The sequence below is a fragment of the Haplochromis burtoni genome, unplaced genomic scaffold, assembly GCF_018398535.1.
Source record: "Haplochromis burtoni strain Fernald_Lab_line unplaced genomic scaffold, NCSU_Asbu1 Contig_48, whole genome shotgun sequence".
NCBI lineage: Eukaryota > Metazoa > Chordata > Actinopteri > Cichliformes > Cichlidae > Haplochromis > Haplochromis burtoni.
Genome location: NW_024582409.1, coordinates 2,330,509 through 2,355,302, shown reverse-complemented (window position 1 = coordinate 2,355,302; position 24,794 = coordinate 2,330,509). Strand labels below are relative to the sequence as shown.

Below are 24,794 nucleotides of genomic sequence, written 5' to 3'. Positions count from 1 at the left end.
GTTGTGCCATTGCATTGATTTAATTTCCAACAGTTCCCCTGGAGTCAGCTCGACGCATGAAGATCGAGAGCTGGGCAGTATCAGCCATGTCACAGGAAGGGAATTTGCAGCAAAGTCTTCTCCTTTTTCCATCAGCTGTTTTTGCAGATTGGTGGCAACCTCACAAAGACAATCGGTAACAGTATTCCGAGTACTTAAAATGCTTACTTTTTGTCTGGGATTGCACACTTTAAATATGCAGCACTTTAAAAATTCCTCCTCACTTTGTCACCAGGCTGATTTGGCCATTGCTTCTGCCACAATAAAACTGGCTTTAACAACAGCCTCTCTTTGAAATGTTGCTTCTGTGAACACAGTCTGCCATGACACCAAACTTCTTTTCATCTCTTCTGCCTTCTGAAGATTCTGCTGTTTGTCCTGGCGTTTTGTTTCATAGTGTCATCTTGTGCTATATTCTTCAATTATGGTCACATCGGCTCCGCACACAAGACAAAGAGGTTTACCCTTTCATGTTAGCGATCAGTTACTCTGCCTCCCACTTCTCTTGAAAGCCGCCGGGCCCTTTTGATCTTTTTTTTTGTTTTGTTTTGCTTTGTTTTTAATTTCGACTGGAAAAGACTGGTTGATCATGAGGCTAACAAGTATATCAAATCAAGAGGTGTGAGGGGTAGCTGGCACTAGTTTCAATTGACACGCTAATGCGCCAGCCATTCCAGTGCAATCAAACCAACTTGGTGTATACATACTTCTGTTTTGTAAAGCACTTTGTGAATTTTGTTCTTGAAAAGTGCTATATAAGTAAACCTTACTTACTTACATACCAACTGATAAGATTTTTAAGACTGATACCAAAACCAAGACTTATATTTGTAGATTTTAAAAACGGATTTCCCCAATATTTTTATTTGTATTTTTATTTTTAGACTTTTAAATGCACAGAAAGCTTTTTGAAAGAGAAAATGATCAGAGCTGTGAAACCAAACTTAAAAAATTGTGTGTAAATGATCAGTCTTCATTCTGGAAAAATTAATCTAAATAAATAAATGTAAATAAAATTAAATAGTTTTACTTCACATTTGTGCAAGGACTGAACCACACATTTGTGAGTCCTCATAAATTACTGTACACATTTGTAAATCGTTACACTTGTGGATCATAGCATATGCATTTTTAGGCATATTTCTCTCCATAGATTTTACTCCCATGCCAGAATTTTACTGCAATCTCTACACTTGTGTAAAGTAGAGGTTTTTCAAAACATTTTCATCTTTTTTCCACTAGTGCAGCGCTGGGTCCAAACCTGGAACCAGTTCCATACTGAAAAAAAACAGACTGGGGCTGGTCATTGTTTTTAGTGGGAACGTAGCCTGTGGTTTCTGTCTGCTATGTTTTTCCTTGTATGAAAATTACTGTATAATTTATGTTTAGTTCCCAATCCTGATAAAATATTGGCTGCTTATAAAACACAGATCAAGGCAGAGCTATGACTGCACCAGCACAGTCACTGTGCTCATAGAAAACTAGATGATGGAAAATAATGACGTGTAAGTGTCGATTAGGGCAAAATGTCCACGATATCAATTAAAGATGAAATACACAAAAAGCCCCCCAAAAAGAAAGCAAGAGAAAAAAAAAGGAAAAGTGATCGGATCTAGATACTATATTTGATACGGATTTTAGGACACAGGAACTTATCCAAAAGCGTAACTCCTTCTCAAACTGAATCCAAGAGATAGCTAGAATAACTCTGTCTGTGTCAAACAATTCACAGAGCAGAGGTGGCCATGGGCAATAAATCAAATTGCTGAGCTTTTCCCTGGAGTGCAACACTGTAAAAGTGCTGTGTGCGTCTGTTTGCATGCTTATGAGTGTGTATGGAAGCATGTGTCAGGGTAAGATAGTGCAGTTTTGTAACTGGCCCCAGGCACATCAGAGTGACAGCCACAGTAGACACACTGATAAGTTTTGTGTGTGTGTGTGGGTTGAGATTCTCTTCCTGAACCTTGTGAAGCTTGTTCACCAAGTCCTTAATACGCACAGGAAAGAAGGTTCAGATCACAGGGCTCAGTGGCACTTCAGAGGAGAAGGATAAAAGTCTTTACTGACTCTTCTGCTCTGTTTTTCTGCTTTATCTAGACTCCTATCACTTCAGCATCCATCAAACATCACGGAGCTCTGGTTGACCCATAAGCTCTCCTCCCCTCTGCGGAGCTAGTGCTGCTGTCTCGTGGGGGGTGCGGCTTAAGAATTCTCACATTTTTTTTCCTTCCCTTAGGCCAAGCTCTGCTGCCTCCCTCTCAGCTCACCGGCCCTCCTAATAAGCATGAGTCCTCTGTGAATATGAAATGAATTCAATTCTTATTTCTATCAGATTCACATTAAAAAAGGGAAAATGCTTCATCCTTTACTTTTGTCTTTCATTCGAACAGCTCATAGTTTTCTTACACAGCTAAGAATAGACTGTAACATGTAGATATATCTGCCTGCCTACCCTTAAAAATCTCTTGGTCTAGTCAACGTTCCTTTCCCTGTTATTTTATTTTTTCAATTTTTACCCACCGGCTCCTTCTCCTTTGTGCTGAACAGAATGCATTTTTCTCTCCAATCCCAAAGAGCCCCAACTCTCTTTCCCTACCTTATCACCTGTCCCTTCCATCTTTATGATAGAGATTCAGTCTGGCAAGTGAGCTCTCCCTCCCTCTCTCAGTGCAAAGGTAAACTCCATCCATCAACATTCATTTGTCATGAGTGTTTACCCCTGTTTTTCCTTCGCTGTAACCTCTGCCTGCCGCTAAATCATCAACTATAAACCCCTGTCGCAACCCATTAACAGCTTTCCCCCCAATTCCACAAATTAAAGTGATGAAGCACATCTTCGAACTTTGTGCCTGTGCCTGAATGTAAGAGAAAGGAGGCATAAGGAAAGTCTGCATACGACACACACGCTCCCCGAACACTACTGCTGTGTTTCATGAAAGTTCTCCACCAATAACCATGCCCATTATCTTGTGTAAACCCTATAAACATCCTTTATATGGCATTAGGGCCTTTTGTTGGAAAAACAAACCTTCCATACAGAGATATTCCCAAGAGACTGCTGCAGGCTCTGGGCCATTGTTTTGGGGTGATTTAACAGGGGCTGCAGAACGGTCAGAATAAGGTAGCATCGGCTGCTTGAGCAGAGATACTACTTTGTGGCCATTATGTTTTATTATGCTGGTATCAGTTGGCTGGCTCCATGCACTGTTCTAGTCCTCAGAGGCATGGTAGCACAGAGAGACAAGGGAAGGCAGCATCAGACACAGATGCTATGACTGTGTAGAAGAAAAAACACCAGAAGTGATTTGGGAACAAGGTTTTAAAGGTTTAACTGTATATTTGTATCAATCAGCTGCAAGGCTGACATCACCCCATTGGCTAGCCCTGCTTAACCCAGCTGAGGAGGTTTGCCCCAGCAGAACACATTAATTTAGCCTAGGGAGCCACTTAGAGGGCCCTGGAGAGCTAGATGCCATTCTCTGCTTCTTTTCTTTCTCCACACTTTCATTTCATGGCTGTTAGCTCAGCCTCCTTCACTCAGGACTCTTCTGCTCTCCATTATCCTACTATAGTGTTACCCACCCTCCCCATCTCCCCCACTAAGCCAAGGAAATGGGAAGGACCATAATGCTGCATTACCAATCCTTAGCAATCCACTCAAACAGAAAATACATCAGGAATAAGAGTAGCATTATCCCATTCCCTCTTACTCACAGCTAACAATAGAACCTCTGCAGCTATCCGTTATAGCCACCCTTAGAAGGACAGGACACAGGGGTGGGGTGGCAGAGAAACGCAGCAGAGGATCACAGCACGATATTATATGTGGACTAAGTGAAGATAAAACAGCCATTATCAAAATGTCATCATTCTTAGTGAACTTGACAACTAAGGACAGGACGGCCACACAACTGGCTTCAGTGAACAGATTATTACTCACTCAGTGCCTGGACTGTGATCTGGACATTGCGGGATCTCTTGCTGCGGTCGATGAAGTCACCCGTGGGCGTCTTCTCCCGCTCTGTTACGCGGCAGATATACTTGCCGGCATCTTCAGGGCGCAAGTGCTGCAGCTTGAGCAGGTGCACGTTGACGCTCTCTTTGCGCACAGTCATTTGACCGGCGGCCTCCCGGGCGACATAATCGGGGCCCAGATTAGGCACGGCACTGGGGCCCACCACGGCCACCGGTGAGCTGCTGAAGACCCACGACACCGAGAAGAAACGCTCGGGGACATTCTGCGCCTCAATGGTGCAGCGAAGCTCCAGCGGCTCACCGGCCGTGAAGGACCGTCGCTCCGTGCTCACCTGGATGCTGAAATCCCGGTCTGAAAGAAAGGAAAACAAATGAAAACAACAAGGTTAAAGGCTAATAAATGCACGGAGATTTCAATTAAAGCTGCTCGAAACCGAAGCGCACAGTGCTGCTTCATTTTCTTGGTAAGCTGAACATGCATTACCCAAGAGAAAGGGGTTACGAAGACTGAGCAGTGGGTGGTAGAGGTGGGGTTTGATGTATTCAGGAAAGCCATGGGGCAATAACATGGCATCAGCTCGTGCAGAGAAAAAGAATATAAATTAGAGATGGTTGAGGTCACTCGGTGGGATAGTGGCATAACAGACAGGCCTGCTCTCTCCTCTCTAGTTTTCACCTCTGCAATTAGAAAAAAAAACCCCACTTCTAATTAAAATTCTCGTTAGCTGTTTGAAACAGTCAGGCACGCTTTTTCTTTCCTGCATGATCTAAAACCACAGAGCAGAATAAACACTGGTAGGGCCCCCTACCTGGCCAAATCATGCTTGTTGTCTCTGCATGTGCAATTGCATTTGTGTCTGTTTGTTATATTAATGTTCAGATCCTGAGTTCTGTACGTATCGGAGACAGCTGCAAAACATCTCAGTGAGTTGGTAGCCCCAAGCAGTAATTACAAAGACTTTAAAGTGAATTTCTGAGAAATGCACTCGTGTGGAAAAGGTCAAAGCCTGCCCCTAGTATGGAGCTAGTTACGCAGAGATAATTATGATGAGAGGTAAGAGAATATTGTTGACACATACAAAACATAAATGTGTATAAATCTGCCTTCTGCCATGTGTTGCTGGCAACAAATTCCAAATATATTATTAAATACATATTAGGAAACTCTACGCATTCATTACTGGGATTATTTTTTTAATTTAATACAGTATAGATCTGGTAGAAGATCATCTTAAAGAGCCAACACATATTCATGTTGGGGTGTAATTAAAAAAAAAAAAAAAAGTAAATGATAAGCACAAGCAGCCAAAGTGAGGAGGAGAGGAGGAAGGAAAAAAAACCTGCAGTGATGAGCAATGTTTGCAGAAAAATAAGAGGGTATGTGAAAGAAGGGAACAAGGGAGGAGATGAGTGGAATGACCAAAAAAGATAGGTATGGTGGGGGAAAAAAAAGGGGGGGGGGGGGGAGTGAAAGGTACATTAAGATTCTGTCTGTTGCTCATCTCTCTGATGCCGGCAGTGGGTGATTAGCTAGTGATGGGGCTGTCTTGAGATCCACTCCATCTTTTATAATAGGAGTCTAATGGAGAAGCTGCTCCCTCTCCTTTCTAAATTTCCCTGGCTCTCTGTCAAATATGCACTTGGACAGGTGGAACGTCACATACACCAGTTCAGCCTTAAGGCGTGCAAGTGGCTCCTTCGTCATGCAATAAGCACGTGGAAAGAAAACCAAAATGAATTTACGCATTACACTGAAGTTTGAGCAGTTACATTCATAGCTTGCACAACGCAACTGCTTTATTCTCTTTGTCACGCAACAACCCTGCATCCATTATAGATTATAGGGAAGACAGAGAGTGACAAAGGATGTTTAGAGATGAGCTCTTTGTGCCCTTTGTCTCCTCACTAAAGTAGCAGGAGCTCATCTGACAAACCTGCTTTACATCGGAGTTCTCACTCTCCTTCTCATCCACGCACGACTATCTGGGGCACCATCAAGTCGCATTGGTCCAGAGCGGATCTGATGCTTAATGGAGAAAAGCAAAATGACTCCTCTTTGAAGTGATTTACTGGCATGAGACATTCGCCACTGCGTGCTTTCTTGGTAACTGAGCTAATGTCAAAGCAGTTTATCACCCATCTCTTTGGCCCTTTCTTGGAAGCATACAAAGGGATACTTTATGTATGTGGAACGCAGGACAATGAATGTGATGGGCTCGAGTCGGGTGAGAAGCTATAAGGACATGTAATGAGATATTAAGCTGCCTTTTTTTCTCATCTTTTTGGTCTAGAGGTTGGCTGCCTATTAAATAATTATCATATGAGCCCACTCAACACATTCTTTGTTTCCACACACTTGCACATCACGCAAACCTTGTTATTGCTACCCCCGCAGTACCTCCCTAAGCTGGAAACTTCCTTAATGCTTTCCGCTTTCCATAGGTCTCTTCCTTTACATTTGGCAGAAGCATTAAAAGAAAGCTGTCTCTCTCATAGCAATGCATTCTAGCCCAATCAACACCGGACAAACTGTTGGCAGGAAGTGGCTGAAAAACACATTCTGCCTTCTGAACCATGGGCCACATGTTGCTGGGGAAGCTGCTTATGTGGAAGCCATAGGTCTCCTGTGTCAAACACCCACACTATTTGGAGCTGGTTACATTTTTCTTGGATGTGCTTGTAATGTTGCCCATCAAACAGACACAAATACAAAAGTAGAGAATCTGCGGAGGTTTAGTTAAGCCCTTTTTAGAAAGCTAATGAGCTTAGCCGGAGATACTGATCAGCAATCAGTGAAACCCGGCCCACATGCATGAGTGTGTGCCACTCAAGAGGACAGAGGGGACTGACACTAACCAATATCTATACCCTGCCCACCACCCCTCCTTTTCTTTCCCACAGAATACGATCCCTTCGGCCTATCTCTGAGGCGCAGAGAGAAAGGGAATTAGGGTTCACAAGGTTAGTGGTTCAAACCCCAGTTCCTCATGTCGGTGTTTCTAAAGCCTCTGTTCCACTAGTACCAACTCTGCCAGGCTCACCTCTGTTTTAGGGTGTTCCATTGGATGACAGTACCTGGTAACAGGTACCTTTTTTAATATCCACTTGGCTGGGGTTCCAAACGACCTGTGTCGAGCCCACCAACGTTGCGGTGGTACTCACTTGTAATGAAAAATGACTGAAACAGAGTACAGTTGAGCCGAGTAGAAGCTAATGGAGAAGAAGTATAACGGTCTTGTTGGACGGCAGCTTTATCCACTGATAAATGGTTCAGTGAGAGAGCTGAATGATAGTTGCACTGTGTATGCAAAGGTAAATTTTTTTTTTTAAAGCAGTCCATTTACAATTCACTCACCAGTGGGCTGAATACGGAGCTGAGTCTTGTCGCTCTGCTTGCGGGTCATAGCAAACCAGCTTCCATCTGGGTCCTGAATCCACTCAGCAGCTTGGCAGTAGAGCAGCCCCTGGTCGACTGGCTGCAGCTTGTGAATGGTCAGCCTGTAGGCTGTAGCGCCCGTTTTATCCAGCCTGAGGTCCCCCGCTGCCATTCTCTGCCGATACGGCCCCCCAGAGCGCAAAACGAAGTCTCTTGACAATGTGACTAACTCCTGAGGCGGGGCGGTTGGGTCCTCTGGGGACCTTAAGTACCAGCCTACTGACAAGTGAGTGTGCTGCACTGTGGTCCGAGACACCTCGCAGGTAAGCTGTAGCGTGTCGCCTTCCACTTTGGACAAAGTCTGGGCCGGAGCTGTTACTGTCAAAGAGTCAGCAATAACTGAAAAACAAACAGAAGAACAGGGGCAATTATTACTTAGCGTGTATAATGGTAATTATTCTGTAATTACTCAGTTTTAGAATAGCATCATCTGCTTCCTTAAATAATATATGAACCCTTTACCTCTGTGAAAAAAAAAAAGACCTTAAACAATAGAAAGCTGATTAAAAAGGAAAACCAAATACACCCAAAAAAGCATTTTGGGGGGTTTGCAGCTATTATACATGTGATAATGTCCATTCTACTGTTAGCTATTAATTTTATGCAGTGTGAGAAAAGGTGTAAATGCAGCCTTGCTTTTTTCCCTGAGGTGACTGCCCTCCATTTCCTCTTCCATATATGACTTTCACATGTTACTGTGTGGTGATGGTATTTTCTCCATCTCACACAGACAGAATCCTCCAGAGACCCCTCTGGCACTTCTTTCAGACCGATTATATCCCATATGGCTGGCTACAGAAAACATAATAAAATGTCATCTTACAGTGTCTCACTAAACTTTTGGAACATTTGGATCACGCATAGTAAATATACAAAACAGCAAGACCGAAATTTACTGTAATAAATTCAGCCCAACCCCTTCTATCTACAATACAACTGAGAATAAAAAGGATGGGATCCAAGCCAGATGGTTGAGAACAGAAGAGATCAGAGAGATGGGGGGTGCAAGGAAGCAGAAGATACATCAAAATGTGATAATTTCAGAAAGGAAGATGGAGTGACTCTACACACCGACAGAAATAAACATGTATAGCCTTTAAAAGGGAACCTGAAATAGCTAAAGAGGTATTTTTAGATAGGTACCAGAGCAAAACTTTATGTATGTGTGTCAGGAAGACTGAAATAGAGACAGCATTAGATCTGAGCTTCCAAAACTAAATCCATTACAGACGAGCAAAAACACCAAAAGGCAATAAGGTCAGTCATAGGGGGTGGGGGCGGATCATGCTAGAAATAAAGGTTACTGGACAAAATTTAATTGGGTAAATAATTCACACAGAGGATTCTGCGCTTTGCCATGCAGGGACTGTGACCACTTCTTAAAAGCCAGAAAATTGAAGTGCATTGTGTTTGGCTATTCACGCTCCTAAGGGAATGTCACTGTGAAGATTACAATTCAGCATGTTTGAGTCTGCCTCTGCGCAGTAACTTGCTGCGTCTAAGTGTAGATGCGTGGGAAAGAAAAGCTTTACTCTTGCATTATTTTGAATGTGTGCAAGTAGAGGCCACTGTGGTGATGTCTGTCATTTGCTTTTAAAAAAGAAAGAGATATCAGAGGGACAACAGTGCATAGAACCAAAGAGGATTTTGAGAGAGACTCAATATATGGTTATCCAGAGTTTAACAAAGCACTCAAAGAAAAAGAAAACAATGAGATAGTAATGGCACAAAAATACGGAAAGTAATCAGGTGGGCCACAATCTGATAAGACACTGCCTCCTGAAAATGGATTAAGTAAAGATGTATAAAAAGTCCAGACGAGAATAAACAGTTTCTGCATTTTTGTGTCTTACAAAAACACAGACAAGGTCTGATTCAAGGTAATTTGGAAGTTCACTAGAGGTCATATTGAGTGCTCGAAAAACCGCCTAGCAGCAAGGGATGCAAATGGGAGCCTTGGGCAGGAATAATAAAGCTATCCTGCTGATGTATTTGTTTGTTTCTTGCAATAATAAAATAACTGACATGGGAATCTTACTGAGCCTGGATTAGTGTTTATATTCAAATACTTTATTTGTAACAGTTTCAGAAACAGAGCAATTAGTGGTAATGATGGTAACTGCTGGGAAATAATTGTTAAATATTATCAGTTATGAACTTCCGCAGAATCACTCTGGTGTGATCTTATGGGACTCTTCTAAAATTTGTGTTGTTTGAATGATGGATTCTCAAAGATGAAATTAAATATAAATTAGTAGCTGATTATACATTTTGGAGTTGGTTAGTTAATTTGGACATCAGTTTCATAATCCAGTGCAAGTTACTCCTGTAATATTAATAATATCTAATAATATTAATAATATATAATATCTCTTCTTTGCTCTGTGGTGTTTTCAATACACAAAAGTTCTGCAGTTCAAACACTGGTTGTAGCAAAGTCCTCTCACTCTGACACTCCTGTCAACAATGAGTGAACAGCAACCTCACATACAACACACCTACGCTACAACCTGGCATTGCCATAGCAACTCTCCCACATGGTGCTGAGGGCCTGTGAGAACAGTCATTAGTTACTATAACAACCGCACCCACCAATACAATCCTGAAATCGACTTGCATTCTTTCTGTAGACACACTAATGGACGGTGAAAGCAGTTAGCTGCTTCCTCCTGTCGGATGGCCCGTTTATTGTGGGCATATTTAATATTTTTGACCTCATCTCAAGGCGTCTGAGCCAATCAGAGCCCTACACCGGATATGTCGGGAGGACAGAACAAATCAGATAACACCAGCCAATCTCAGCCTTTCCAGCAGTCGGGCTGAAGTTGTACACCGGGATCATCCAATAGTACCACTGACCTCAATCTGCAAAGGATTAGGAACAGCGTGAGATGGCATTCTCTGGCATACATGCAAAAATAAATAAATAAAAAAAATAAAAAAAATAAAAAAACGTGCATGCACACATGCACACACACTTCTGAGGACTTATTTTACCTGTTCTGTCCTTAACTGCAAACATTACAAGAGCCTTTAGAAATGAATCTAAGGACATTCTGTGTTTTTTTTTCTTGAAGATCACACAGCTCAGAAGCAGAATTTGTGGTTGCCGAAGCCCAGCGCTTGGGCAAATAACTCGTTTTATTGAAGAAAAATATTGACTTCTTTTCACTTCAGAAGTTAAAGGCCTCAGTTGTTGTCTGAGCTGTTATAACATCAATACCCACACTTTTGGACCAGGCAAAGTATTTTCCATCACAATGAACACAGGCACTGCAGTTCATTTAAGGGTGTCTAGTTTAGTTTTGTGATATTGTCTTTATTTTATTGATTTTTTAAAATGTTTTGCCAACAATAAAATAGTACAGTCTCAGCTTTTGGGATAAATAACAGTATTTCTTAAAAAATGAAATAAAATACACATTAATATACATATACACACAAATACACACTACTATATCACCAGAAATTATTCAAATGTTTCCTTAAAAAAGAAAGAAAAGACTTGAAATAACAAAAATTACCATGTCACATTGTCCATGATAATACCAGCATGATGCTTTGTGTGATAAAGAAAAAAAAAAAAACGCGTTTTCTTCATGATATCAACAATATCAATGTTCCTTTGTGTGCACAGCACCAACAAAAATCCAGCCATGTCTGAGAATGAACTTCAACAACCTCCAGCAAAGTACAAAACTTTGAACAAACTTTCATACAAACAGGAAAACTGTTCCTGAATGTGGAAACAACAAACTGAAAGCAAAAATACACTGCCGAATACAACTAGGCTATGAAGGCACCCAAGCAAAAGATACTAGCAGCAGGTGATGTGCGAGCCTGAAATTAAACAAATGACGAGTATTTCTGGAGCACTCGATAGTTATTGGTCCATACGACGGAAAGATGGATGGAAATTGCAGATGTGGTTGCATTGCACAAAAAGCCACGTTAGAAAACACTTTTTAATTTCAAATTTATTATGTGACAATATTGTACAGCGACCTGCTACCGGCACCTTGTGGCATTAGTTTCACACTTCAAAATAGGCAGTGTGTTGTCAATGGCAGTAAAATGCACATAATTTTCTTTGCACTTACACAAGCCTATGCCGGTAAACTGCAATCACCAATAAAACAAGCTTTTCCCCCCTGCATCTCTACAAATATCACTATTACAAGTTTCCCTGAACTGCTGTGGTATAATTTTGATTATGTTGTCCACCCCTATCATTTATATACTCCAGTAATTGATTGGGGATTTTCTACCATAAATTGCTTGGTAAATGGACTGGTTCTTATATAGCACTTTTAAACTCAATGTACTTTACACAACATTCATGCAAGCACTTTTTTCTGTGTCTAAGTGTTTTCTAGCTTTCTATCTAACATTGACACACACATTCAAACCCAATGTATTGGGAGCAACTCGGGGTTCAGCATCTCGCCCAAGGATACTTTAGCATGCAGACTGGAGCAGCCAGCCTACTAACCTACCGATTAGTGGAACCTGCTCTACCTCCTGAACCACATCCACCAATTTTGGCATCAAAGGAGAGTGGCACCGTTGAGGTTTCCCAGGCTGCTTTGCAGCCTTCAACTCTTCTGCAGTGTTAGGTGTTGGCAGCGCTCCATAGATTCACATGGGGTCAGGCAAGTGGGCTACCCCAATCAAGCACAGTAATAGTAAAAGTAATAACATGGTCAGCAAAAGATTTGGTAGCAGTTCTGGCACTGTGGGGAAGTGCTAGGTCCTGCTGGAAAAAGGAAATTGCCATCTCCATGAAGTTTGTCAGGAGATGGAAGTATGATGTGCTCTAAAATTTCCAGGTAGATGGTGCATCGACTTTGGACCAACATCTGCAGGTGACCTCAAATCATTACAGATTGTGGAGAGACTTCACACTGAACTTCAAACAGACGGTATACTGTGCCTCTCCCTGCGTTCACCAGACTTTGGGACCTAGATTTGTAAAAGAAATGCTAAATTTACTTTCCTCTAAGAGGACTTTGACCACTGAGCAACAGTCCAGTTCTATTTCTCCTTAGCCTCGATAAGATGCTTCTGATGTTATCTCTAGTTCAGGAGTGGCTTGATATAGAAATGTGACTCATGAGCTGCTGTGTTTCAAATAGGATTAATACAAACACATGTAACACTCACATACTAAAATTTGAAATTTAAATGTTTATAAATATTATAAATAAGAAAATATCTTTTCAGATATTCATAAACTTTAAGAATTTCTCTTTTAACCCCGGTAAAACTACCAGAGATACAAGGCTGACATTGATGAGAGTGACTCATTTCAATTCATTATTAACATCAAAACATCAAAAATCACATTCAGTCATTTCTCAGCTGCAAAACACTCTGCATGTGTTCCCTGCAAATCAGCCTTTATTATCATAGGATGAATAAACATTTCAGTGGTTTGTGAAGGATTTCAGATACCCCCCACCCTCTGCAAAACATTGACGGAGACTGGATTTCCAAAAAATGCATTTTTCACCAGTGAATCAGGTAATCTTGCATTTTGAGATGAAGGTTTTCATGTGTGGATGGTTTGCATTTCTTATCCTTTTTCTTTTTTGACTGGCAGCGAAGCTGTCAATCCTCGATAAATCTTTAAAACTACGCTCTTCCTGCTTTACCTCATCTGCAATTTTTACTTTCATCTCCCTCCATTCCAGATCTTTTCCTACTCTTTCAGCTCTCTGATGTGAGTGACGGTTGTCATCCCCCAAGCTAGCCTTTTAAGTCCAGTCACATAGAGATAGAAGTGGGGGGTGACATGGGGACACACCACCATGGGGAAAAGGATTTCACAAAGATGACACATGGAAAAATAGATGATAATTTATTAAGCCTGATCTTTACATTTTAGGATGGGTTTGGAAGTAACAGGACCAGAAAAGATATCTCACCGAAAGAAAGCACCAACGGCAAATCAAACAGCAGTGTTGTGCATTTGTTGTTGTTGTTCTTTTCCCCTATATATTAGAGTTGTTGTGGATTGCAAAGATCCAACCATTCAGCACTCCATGCTGGAAGATACAGAAAAATCTTCAGTCCTCACAAAAGCAGGCCTGCTTTCTATTCAGCAAATAAAATAACTCCTGCAAACACGCACAAAGATATCATTTTTAAATCATGGGTGCCAGTGTGCGACATCTTCAGCTTTTCTTTGAGGCATTGTACAGAGTCATAAACGTTACAGAAACATGTTTGCATGATAAAATCTGGGTGGGAAAGTGAAGCGGTAGTACTTGTCCCACCCACATCATCATCATCAGTGTTGTGCTCCTAATCCCAATGCCTTAAGTGTAGCTGGAAGATCAAACTGTGGTTCTAATGAACAGTTTCCGTTCAGGATTGAATTACTGGCTAGTAATAAGGCCTGACTCACTGTTGTCATTACTGATTGCAAATAGTTGAGAAGACCAGCTGGTCACCCAGAGGTTGAGGGTTTTGGTTACAAGGTTATTGCCCAGGTCACCCGCTGCGCGGCAACCTGTCTCAGTCCGACTGACTACAATCAGCCTAAAACAGATAATTGCCATCTAATTTATGAATGCAGACACACTGCCAACATGTTGTAATCAGTCGAGTCAGTCTGTGCCAATGAGCGCAACTGGTCTGCTCAATCCAATAACGAAACACCCAAATGTCAGTTATTAAGGTTTGTGGCAGGCAATTTACTGTAAATTGAACTAAATGTAACACCAAACAGCATGTCTTATTTTGCGGCCAATGCGTGTGTGATAGTTGCTGCTAAAAGTGTGTATTTACTTGGAATGAGAGGGGGAGATATTATCAGAAAGAGTGCGTAACTGGCACAGTTGGATAGCTCAAAGCTGTGAGTTGTGCCCCGTCATTCTTTACTCAGTGCTCACCTCTGAGCATTTAGAGCTGAACTGCACGTTCTGCTCCACAGTAATATTGGTGTTTTATTGAAACATATCAGAACTGAGCTGAACTCCACAGGGCATTGACGAGAGAAAGGAAGAGAATCCCAATGCAAGACAGAAACAAGAATACATCCTGTTTTCTTCTTTAAAGTTAGTCAAGCGGGTTCCAGTGTTTTAGGCTCTTAGTCATATTTCTACACAGAGATCAGCACACAGTGAAAACATCTCACTCTCTCTCGCGCGCTTGTCTGTCTTTTACTTCCTTCGATAGGCGCTTTTACATAACATGTGTCTGTCAAAATGCATTTATTAGCTGGATTGTGTTAGTGCGATTAGATTAGTCTCGGCACAATGTTCCCAGCATCACACTTTCCTTTTCAGACACTGAGTCAAATGCAGCAATACAAATATTTCAACATGCCGGAATCAAATCTCCTATCTTACTGATATTTGACCAATTTTGCCTTTACCATCTGTGTTTAATTTGAAATAATATCTAAATGCAACACACAATGTGTTGTCAGTTTAAAGAATTAATAAAAATAACACTAAAGTAGATTTCTAAGAAAACAGTTTGATTTTTTTATGCTTTCCTGCAGCACAGCACATTATTTTTTTGTTTATTTTGTAAACAAACAAAACATGTTTTACAGCATCATGGACCACACGTTCCTGCTTTAAATGATGGTGAGATTAGGGTTGACCTTCTAACTCAAGAGTGTGGCTGTTCATTTTTATCAGCCTATCGCAGTAGCTGCAGCATGCTGCCAAGCCAACAGTTTATTCTTTTGTTAGTGCAAAACTGGCCCAATCTCGGAGTTGTGCCCTATGTGTGGATTTTGTGCAGTCCGCCGGTGTGAGTTCCCACAGCCTCCACTATAAATCTGATGTAACTAGCAACAGACGGCAACAGATTTGCAATTCATCACAGTACATTATCACAAACAGATTGCATGCAATTACCAACTTGACCCCATTCATTTGAAAACTGGTTGTAGACCGACTCCATCTTATTGCTCTTCTGTTGCCATCTTAATGCCCCAAAGACGGTTTGAAGATGGCAACTGACTAAACATGGTCTGATATCTGGTCGTCATCTTTGAATTAACCTTTTCAAAAGTAGGGAGATTGTAAGGTGATTGCACACAGTCGCAATCATTTTGGTTGTGCCGTGGACACCAATCATCATTTTCCCTAGCATGACTACAGCTAAGCTGAAACTAATTATATAAACACACACCAAAATATATAAATAAATAAATGAAACAAACAAACAAACCCCAAAAGCAAACAAAGTGTGATCATACATACCTTTGGCACTATATTGTATGTCAATCACAAGTGTACTGCAAGACGTAGCACTAGAGATATTTAGACACAGCTGAAATGGTTACCACTTATCAGTGGGTAAAAGCTTTAAGAGAGAGAGTGAGTGTGTGAGTGGATGTGTGTGCGTGCATGTGTTGCTGCAAAGCAAATGGCCATTTGGCAAAGCCAGTAGGGTAATTATTGTTAATTACTCTCTGAAACTAAGAGTACTGCTGAGAGGAAAACAAAGCAAGTGGGCGAGCCGCCGCTCCACTTCATGCAAGTCCAACCTCCTTGCTGAACAGACGTCACTTGCTGACCCAGTATGCCTGCTTGTGTTGCAGGCATACCGGGTCAGGAAGTTGGAAAAAGAGATTTAAATACAGAAGCTGTGCCTACACCTGTCTTTCGTATTCCTATTACCCAACATCCTGCCCATTCACATCCTCCACTCCTTTGTTATTTTCTGTGGAGCTGTCGATGAGTCAGAATGAGGGATGAAGAGGTTCAACTAAGAAAATGGGAGAGAGTAGATAAGAGAGTAAAGTGGGAGGAAAAAGAAAGACAGCAAGATGAAGACAAAGAAGAAAATCGAGCAAAAAAGCAAAGACAAACAAAGGGACAATGCTCTTTTGCTTGATACAGCCAACCACATGGATCAGCATCAATGCTTTGTTATTTCACAGCAAGAAGTAAAAAAATAAGCAAACAAAAAACATGATAAATAAATTATTGTGTTTGTAGCCTATATTTAAGTAGTATCAATGCACCATTCAAGTGCACCAAAAACAAAACAAAACAAAATTTAAAACAAACAAACAAACAAAAACACACCGAGTGCACTCTCTCGGGAGTCTAGAAAAAATAATCAAGGAAGTTCATGAAACACTGCACAACTAGCAAACTCAGGCCTACATATAGTCCCCAAGAGCCTGCACTGATAGTAAGGACACGATACAGAACAAAACAAGGAAGCAAGGGCAGAGAACGGATCAGGACTGGACGGGAAAAAGAGACACACAAGAGCCCTTTTTATCCAAGAGGAGGGGGGAGCATGTGGAAAAAAGAAAGAAGAAGAAGACAGGAGTCAAAGCCTGTCATTTTGGGATCTGGGTCCACAGCAGGGGGCACATCCATAATACAACATAAGCTTCTGATCAGATGAGAGCTGTACCTAATTGAATCTTAGATATGGAGCAAGCTCCTTCCACCCATTCTGTTTTGTTTTTGCATATTCATATGTTATACAACACAGGCCTACAATATCTTGTCCAAGGAAACTATTATGTTTCTGTGCTATACTTTTTTGTTCCATGAATTTTTTAAAGAACATTGTTTTACTAGTTTTTGTTCCATGTAAAATGTTAATTTAATAGTTTTCTGGAAATATATTTCCTGTTCTGTTACTAGCATGGTTTGTTTTTGGTTTTCAGGTCATGTGGTGGCAACAGCTTAGAAAACCATCCAGTAGCAAAAGGTGTGTTGGCAAATTTAAGGGAAAAACTGAACGAACAAGGGCTTTGCAAACTTTCCTAACCCAACAAAATTCCTTTATAAAAAAGTCATTCTAAAAATATCTGTTTTAAAGTCTTTCAGAACTCCTTTGCATCATCAGCATCAACATAAATTCAGGCATACAGATTAATGAGACTGGATTCCATATGTAAGGGTTAGAATTAGGGATTAGGGATGTGCTCAAGCTGTTACTACCCTGTCTTGAAGATGGAAGCGCAATGACTAGCTGCTTGATCTTTTCCCCAATTGTCTCCTATTAAAAAAAGTGATACTTTTCTGCTAAATCAATAATTGTTTTTTAAAAAAAGAAAAAAGTAATTTGGGTCATCTATTGAGTGTTCTGCTGGTGATTTTGGAAATCATTTCTACCTTAATAAGATTTAAAGATTTGTGTCCTGTGACAGCTGTGACTGACAGGCTCATCTGCAGCTCACACAGGCTTCTCAACTAAATTTTGGGAGTTTCGGTTTAAGGAAACAGAAACGTGCAGTACTGACTGTTTACGTCACCCTAATGCAACTTATTATCTGTCATGATTGCGGCTGTGTGCAGGCTGGATGAGGACCCAATCACAAAGTCACGGAGGCAGGAATGAACTCAAAATTCACAGCTTTATTGCTGGAGAGCAAAACCATACGAACTAAACTGGGAAACTATAACGTAATACACAGAGAAACACACAGCCATGAATGAAGGAGAACGCGACACAGAACTGAGGGAGATGCGGACATAAATACACAGAGGGTTAACGAGGGAAGTGGGAGCACACGGGGAGACAGCTGACACAGATAATCATAATGAGACAGGGCAGGAGTGAACACAACATGACGCATACTGACGAGAGACTGTCAAAGTAAAACAGGAAGTACACAGAGGTTCAGACAGGAGGAGAGAGAGCACGGACATAACGGGCTGGGGAAAACATGGGGAAACGAGGGCTCACAGATACACACAGGGGTACACAGGGGGTAATCAAATAAGAAACATCTTCACTAGGGATGGGTACCGGGATACCGGCAGTGCAAAGGAGGCAAGTCCTCAAATCTGATGAAACACCTGGTGACATATAGCAATTTGTTAAAAGCCGAGAAATGCGTCGTATTTCATAGCTTGCTGCGAGACCTCACATCGTGCATATCTACTGCGGGTGTGGTGCCTGTTATCTGACCCGGAGTTAGCAACATCCGCAAAAAACCCGAAGACAAAAGTCCTGGCCCCTAGCCCTGCCAGTGTAGCAGAAATGATGACGGATGATGATGGCAGCAACAGCTGTTCTTCTCTGGGCGAGTAGCTTAATGTTGTTCATGTGTAATTTACGTTGAGTTACATTAATGCATGTAAGGTGAACTAACAAACACAGTTGTAGTTATATGCGGCTGTCTTCTTGTTTGATGGCAGATACTCCCTTCACCCTGGCCAAAAAAGCTAGATGACCAAAGAAAAAGTGGAAAACAGTTAAACATGAGAGGTTTTTGGACAAAGTTTGTTTTTTCCATTGATTAAGCACTGCTTCCAGCCAAGCGTGATGCCATAAATCCCCTATAGCTGCAGAAAAGGCTAACATTGTTATCTTTTTACAAAAAAAACAAAAAACAAAAACAGCTGAACATGAGAGGTTTTTGGACCAATTTTTTGTTCTCCATTCTTTAAGCACCGGTTCAAGCACCGGTTTGAGCACAGTTTAAGCACCGGCACAGTTTCAAAAGTACCAGTTTGGTACTGGTATCGGATAAAACCTAAACAATACCCATCCCTAACCTTAACAGAACAACCTAGAAACCAAGGCATAAATAAAGAACAAAACCTAAAACACACGAAAACTAAGAATGCTGGGCCAACATGGCCCAGGATCATGACATTATCAGTAAACAGCAGAGAGAGCACCTAGAGGGTGTCCATATTGTTGCTGGGGACTTTAATAAGGTATGTTTGAAATCTGTTAAGTGTCCTACCACGGGGACAGGACACTGGACCATGTGTAGAGCAACATCAAGCAGGCCTACACAGTAACAACCCTCCCCCATCTAGGACAATCTGACCGTCTCTCTTTGCTCCTCATCCTTGACTACATCCCCCTTAGGAAACAAACTCCTCCAAGCACCCAGGTCATTAAAACACAGCCTGATGATGCAGGAAGACCTACATGAGGATGCTCTTTGTATACTACAGTGTTCAACACTATAATCCCAGACATTATCACCACCAAACTGGACCACATTCAGACCCCCCCATATTTAGCTGCTCCTGGATCAGACTTCCTAACCAACTGGCCTCAGGCTACGTCCACACTAGCCCGGATAGATTTGAAAACGCATCCACACTAGCGTTTTCAGTCGTTTTCACAGAGCTGTGCGTTCACATTGAAACAACCGAAAACGCTTACGTTCCATTCCTGCGCATGCACAAAAGCGAGTGAGAATTAAAGAATTTGAAGAAAAGCTATCTGGAGCATGTATAGACTGATATTAATCTTTTTTAGGGCTGTCAAAATTGAGAGCAATCAAAACAACTGCTGTATAATGCACTCCGCTATCTATGTTTAATTGGTCACATGACTGCATCACATGCCTAAAATGCGTCATCGTTTTAGAAAGTCTGCGTTTTTCAGCGTCGGGACACTGCGACGGGACAGCTCAGTTTCGAAATATGCGTTTTCGAGAGCGTTTCCAATACGCTGCGTTCGTTTTTCCTTGAGGAAAACGCCTTCTCAGTGTGGACGGGAGGCCAAAGCGGAGAGAAAACGATGCGTTCTCAAACAAAAACGCATTAGTGTGGACGTAGCCTCAATCAGTCAGACTTGGCCCCCGCTGTCACACAGCACCGGATCCCAGCAGGGTTGCCTTCTCAGCCCTCTACTTTACACCCTGTACACATATGACTGTACACCAACCCACCCAACGAACGTCATCATCAAGCACGCCAATGACACCACCGTGGTTGGGCTCATCAGGCTCAGAAAATAACCTGAAGGGGAACATCCTTAAAACAAAAGAACTCATAAGGGACTTTAGGAGACACAGACGGGTCTACTCCTCTCTCTTTAAGATAAGATAAGATAACCTTTATTAGTCCCACACGTGGGAAATTTGTTTTGTCACAGCAGGAAGTGGACAGTGCAAAAGTTATGATGCAAAAATTAGAATACAATTAGAATTTATATATGGAGAACAAGTGGAATCTGTCTTCACCTTCAGGTTCCTGGGAACCCACATCTCCAGTGATCTCACTAACGCCCTGGTAAAGAAGGCCCAGCGGTAGCCACACATCCTGAGGAAGTTGCTGCTGGCCTTCTACAGCTCCTCAGTGGAGAGCGTACTGTCCTACTGCCTGTGTGCAGCTTTCCTGTTCTCAGGAAGTCTGAACACCACATTTGTAAATCAAATAGTTGATAAACCTAAAGTCAGAGACATGTAAATGTTTTTTTTAATAAAATGAACGTGTGTGTGTGTGTGTGTGTGTGTGTGTGTGTGTGTGTGTGTGTGTATATATATATATATATATGTTTTCCAATACAATATAATATATAAAGCATAATTTCAATAAAACAGAAAACATGATGTTTTTCATAGTGTTTACTACCAGATAAGTGTATCAACATCATCTCTGAGCTCATAAGCACGCACAGAATTTCTGAATCATCAAAGTGCTGTTTAAAAAGAAATGTATCAAACTTCTGTTAACTATCATTATATCCTCTGCAGATGAACACATTGCATGTTCTGAGCTGAGTGCAGAAATAATATAATTCATATATTGTAATGAATGCATTAACCATTGTTTATTATCACAGCTGACAAATTGCAGCCCTGTAGTGTAAAAAAACCTCATTTAGAAAAATTATTAAAGCAGACAACAAATTAGTGCCTGATTTGAAAAGCAAATTATCGACTATGAGTGGAATATCTCACACTATCTTGACCGATCAAAGAGGCCTCCGCACTGCGCTATTATATCACACCAAATCCAATCTTCTAAAAATGTGAAGAGAGATGAAATAGAAATCAGGGGGGTGAGCTGAGAGGGGTAAGAGGATATGAGAGATCTTACAGATGCTGTTATGAGATTTTCAGTGAGGAGTCGGTGCTCTACCGCTATTGGAACATCACTCTGGGTGGGTGTTTGAGCGTCAATGTGTGCCATACGCTGTAACACAAAGGTCATGGTGACCGAAAGGAAAAAGGCCTCTTCGTTTAATAAAGGGGTCTCTCAAGCATTCCTTTGTCTCTCTCTCTGCCATGCATGTCTGGGCTCTGTCCCATTTTTTCTCCTCACTCAAGTTTCATTCTAGCCACACACCAACACCTTCACTATAAACCCTTACTCCCTTATGCCCTCTCCACCACACGATCTGGTGAGTTTCCTTTGTTAGACAAGTTGCTTGTCAGCACCTAATTATCACTTATTTTCCTTCTTTTTTTAGTTGACTTACTCCTCCAGCTCATCTTTTTTTTTTCAAAACAGGAAGGCATCTCGATCCCACTTTAATCTATTTTTTTTTTTACATCACATAATTATCAATTCTTTTTTTAAATTCTTGTGTATTCTAAACTAGTTAATGAGTGGCATCCTCTCCGTATGACACTGTGCAAAAAGAAATCAGACATGGAGAAACAGAGCGAAGCCCCTGCAGCTATTTCAGCTCATTATACCTAAAGGTGGAAGGGACAGGCACATCAAAGATGGGCGGTCTCTCACACTCTCTCTCACTCTCTACTTTCTCCCTCTCTTACAAACTCACCTAAACACACCGAACGTCAAGCCTGAGGGAACAGCTGCTCTCTGACACACATAGATGGGGATAAGTGACTGAGGTATTTCCCTCTGTGTGCCCAAACATTTCCTCCAGAGCTGTGACTCAGCGGTGATGGGTCACTGAATCATGCACAGCGCTAACGGACATGATGCTTATCAACATTAAAATTGAGAAAAAAATAATATCAAAGTTGCGTACTTCATACCATGAGTTGCTTTCCAAAAGCATGAATCTCCTGCCATCTGTGCAACAACCACAGGGGTTCTGATAGAATTTGCAGTACAAACGTCCACGGTCGCTTGTGAGTTGTAGTCTTCCCTTCTTGTAATAACCCTCTACCTACACCTCTGCCCCACCTGCTGCCTCCACATTGCTCCTCGAGTTGAGCTTCCATTACATGACTAATAGAGGTGTCAGGACATACACACCTTGAAAAAGTTAAGAGCAGCAATTCAGTGTATGAATGTTAACAGAGACGAATCAGGGGGAGGGTTATGCAACAGCTATGGCTAAAATGGAACAAATGTTATCTGCTTTTTGTTAAAATAGATCACTTTTTAACTATGAGCCTCTTGCAATATTGTTGGTTAAACAGCATGTGTGTACATAAAAGTTGAGAAATAGCATTTGAGAAATAGCAGTTAGCATCTATATGTATGTAATGATACACTAATTAGCTTTGTGCGAATGATGCTCATACTAGTTATCAATGTGAAGGCGTGTGTGGTAAATCAGAAGTTTTATCTTGATCTTAATGTCCAAATTCACACTGCAGTTGAAGACGGCAGCAGTGAATGTAAACAGTTGTCCAATAAAACTGTCGAATTCGTAACGTGTAATACCACTGCTGTGGTGTGTGTCTAAATAAGGACAGAAATAAGAAGGTTCTATTTGTGAATGTGCTGCAGAAAAGTTTAGTGCCTGTGAGGGCTGGAAGACTCCAGTTTACTACTACGACTACTAAAACAGCATCCCTCCCAGCTCCAATTTCTAAAGTAACAGGAACCACAGACAGTAGAAGAAAAACATCATCCACTGGTTTCTGAAGTCCCACTCTGAAACCTCTGTCAGTGCAGTTTCACAAAGAAAAACCAAATGTGAGGTGGAGGAGCGGGTTTCGCTGTAAAACTGCTTGCTCGTTGGTTTTTATCGATTAAATTGTTGGCCAATGTGCGCATGAATATTATAACAGATAAGGCACCTTTTTAAGGCAGTATGCCCAGAATAAAAAAATCTGTTATCAATTTTCATTGCTATAACCTAAGAATGAGTAAACAGAATCAGAATCAGAAAACAGGCCAATAAACTCAGCAGGAAATTGTTTACAGAGGTCAAGTCAGGAAGCTGTTTTCCCATAGACATCGGAAGTCTTTTTGCAGCCACAGCTATTTCCACCCGAAGGCTTTCAGATAGACTGCAGGTTTAAGACACTTACAGACTGTTTTTTTGGGGGGGTTTTTGGCTGGCTGGAAGCTGCATCCATGTTTTACGCTGTCTAAGAAAGGAACACAGCACTGGTAGTCTGGTGAAAGCTGCGGTATTTAAAAGATTTCTCAAAGATTTTCAACTGAGCTGGAAATATAACCACAATATAAAGTATGAATAACAATATAAATAATAATCAGAATTATGGAGTTAAACTTACAATCCAGCAATGATCAAGTGATTATGCCTGGGGTAAAAAGATTTTTTTTTAAAAATGTATTCAATTTGATCTTTTTAATGAACTGAAACTGTGGCCTTAAAAAATCCAAGCACCCCAACCCAACAGTGAACCCTCTTTCAAAGACACTTAGATCTTTTCCTCAGAACCAAGAAGGCATGCTCGGGATTATTATACGTGCCACAGAGCATGAATTAATGTTAACTGCTTAATTGTACCATGTGGGCTCCTGTGTGGAATCATCTGTGTTCATTGTCTTTCTCTGCTCATTTATTTAATTTCTTTCTTCAGTTTTGTCTGGTATAAATTCACCGGTGTATCTCGCTAGTTTGCTTTTATGAGCTTTATGTGAATTTGTTCACTTTCTTGAGCTGTACAGCACGGGTATAGAGGGAGTGGAATAACAAAAGAAGAAAGTGGGAGAAGAAAAGAAAGACGGGCAGTGAGTGAAAGAGTGGGCTTTGTTATTGTGGCGGGAGAACGGTGACGTAGAGTTAAAAGGCTGAATTTTGCGATAAGAAAGGGATCCACGGTGTTTCAAATATGAAACGGTGTTTACACAAAGGCAGAAGAGGGGGATTTAAGACTAACTAAGATGCACAGGAACACGCACGGGCACACGAGCGCATACATACGCACAAAATATGACACTACCTCACTACCAGCCAGGAAATGAGCCTGAGTGAGTGAGTGAGTATGGAAGATGGAGAGTAAGCAAGAGATTAAAAGGCAAGGCGTGAGAGGAGGGGTAGTCTGAAGAGAGGTGGGAGTATGAAAGACAAATCTTCCTAAGAGCGTTTGAGAAGAGCTGTGTGCAAAGCTATCGTTGACTGAAATCCTTTAGAGCATCAAAGATTTACTCATCATGCCTAAACACATGAAATATTCCTTCTACCCCACCCTTCCCGATTCGGTATCAACCTCCTCTCCCCCCCCGCTTTCTCCATGTTTCTCTTCTTCATCAGCTAAAGACCAACTTTATATGTCTTTCCATCTGTCATACGCTTCCTTTAATATCTTCCATCTGGCCATGTATTCAAATAACATGAATTACAGCAAACACTCTGCACCCGGAAAACAAGAAATACAAACAGACAGCACCCCAGTGAGGGTTTGTTAGTTTTTATCCGTTGCTACTGTCCTGAAGGTTGTTAGCACATGTGCAGGCTTTTGCTCTGACGGCCAATAACATCC

The 24,794-nt window shown here is 41.4% G+C and overlaps 1 protein-coding gene across 1 annotated transcript in view; it reads right to left on the bottom strand.

Annotated features, from left to right (window-relative positions):
* The window catches only part of igsf3 (immunoglobulin superfamily, member 3), a 78,282-nt gene that overhangs the window by 22,451 nt on the left and 31,037 nt on the right, over positions 1-24,794 (bottom strand). The window contains exons 3-4 of the mRNA XM_005921346.3: positions 7,370-7,789; positions 3,980-4,366 (exon numbers count right to left, since the gene is read on the bottom strand). Coding sequence (XP_005921408.1) covers positions 3,980-4,366; positions 7,370-7,789 — 807 coding nt within the window. The remainder of the gene's footprint in view (positions 1-3,979; positions 4,367-7,369; positions 7,790-24,794) is intronic.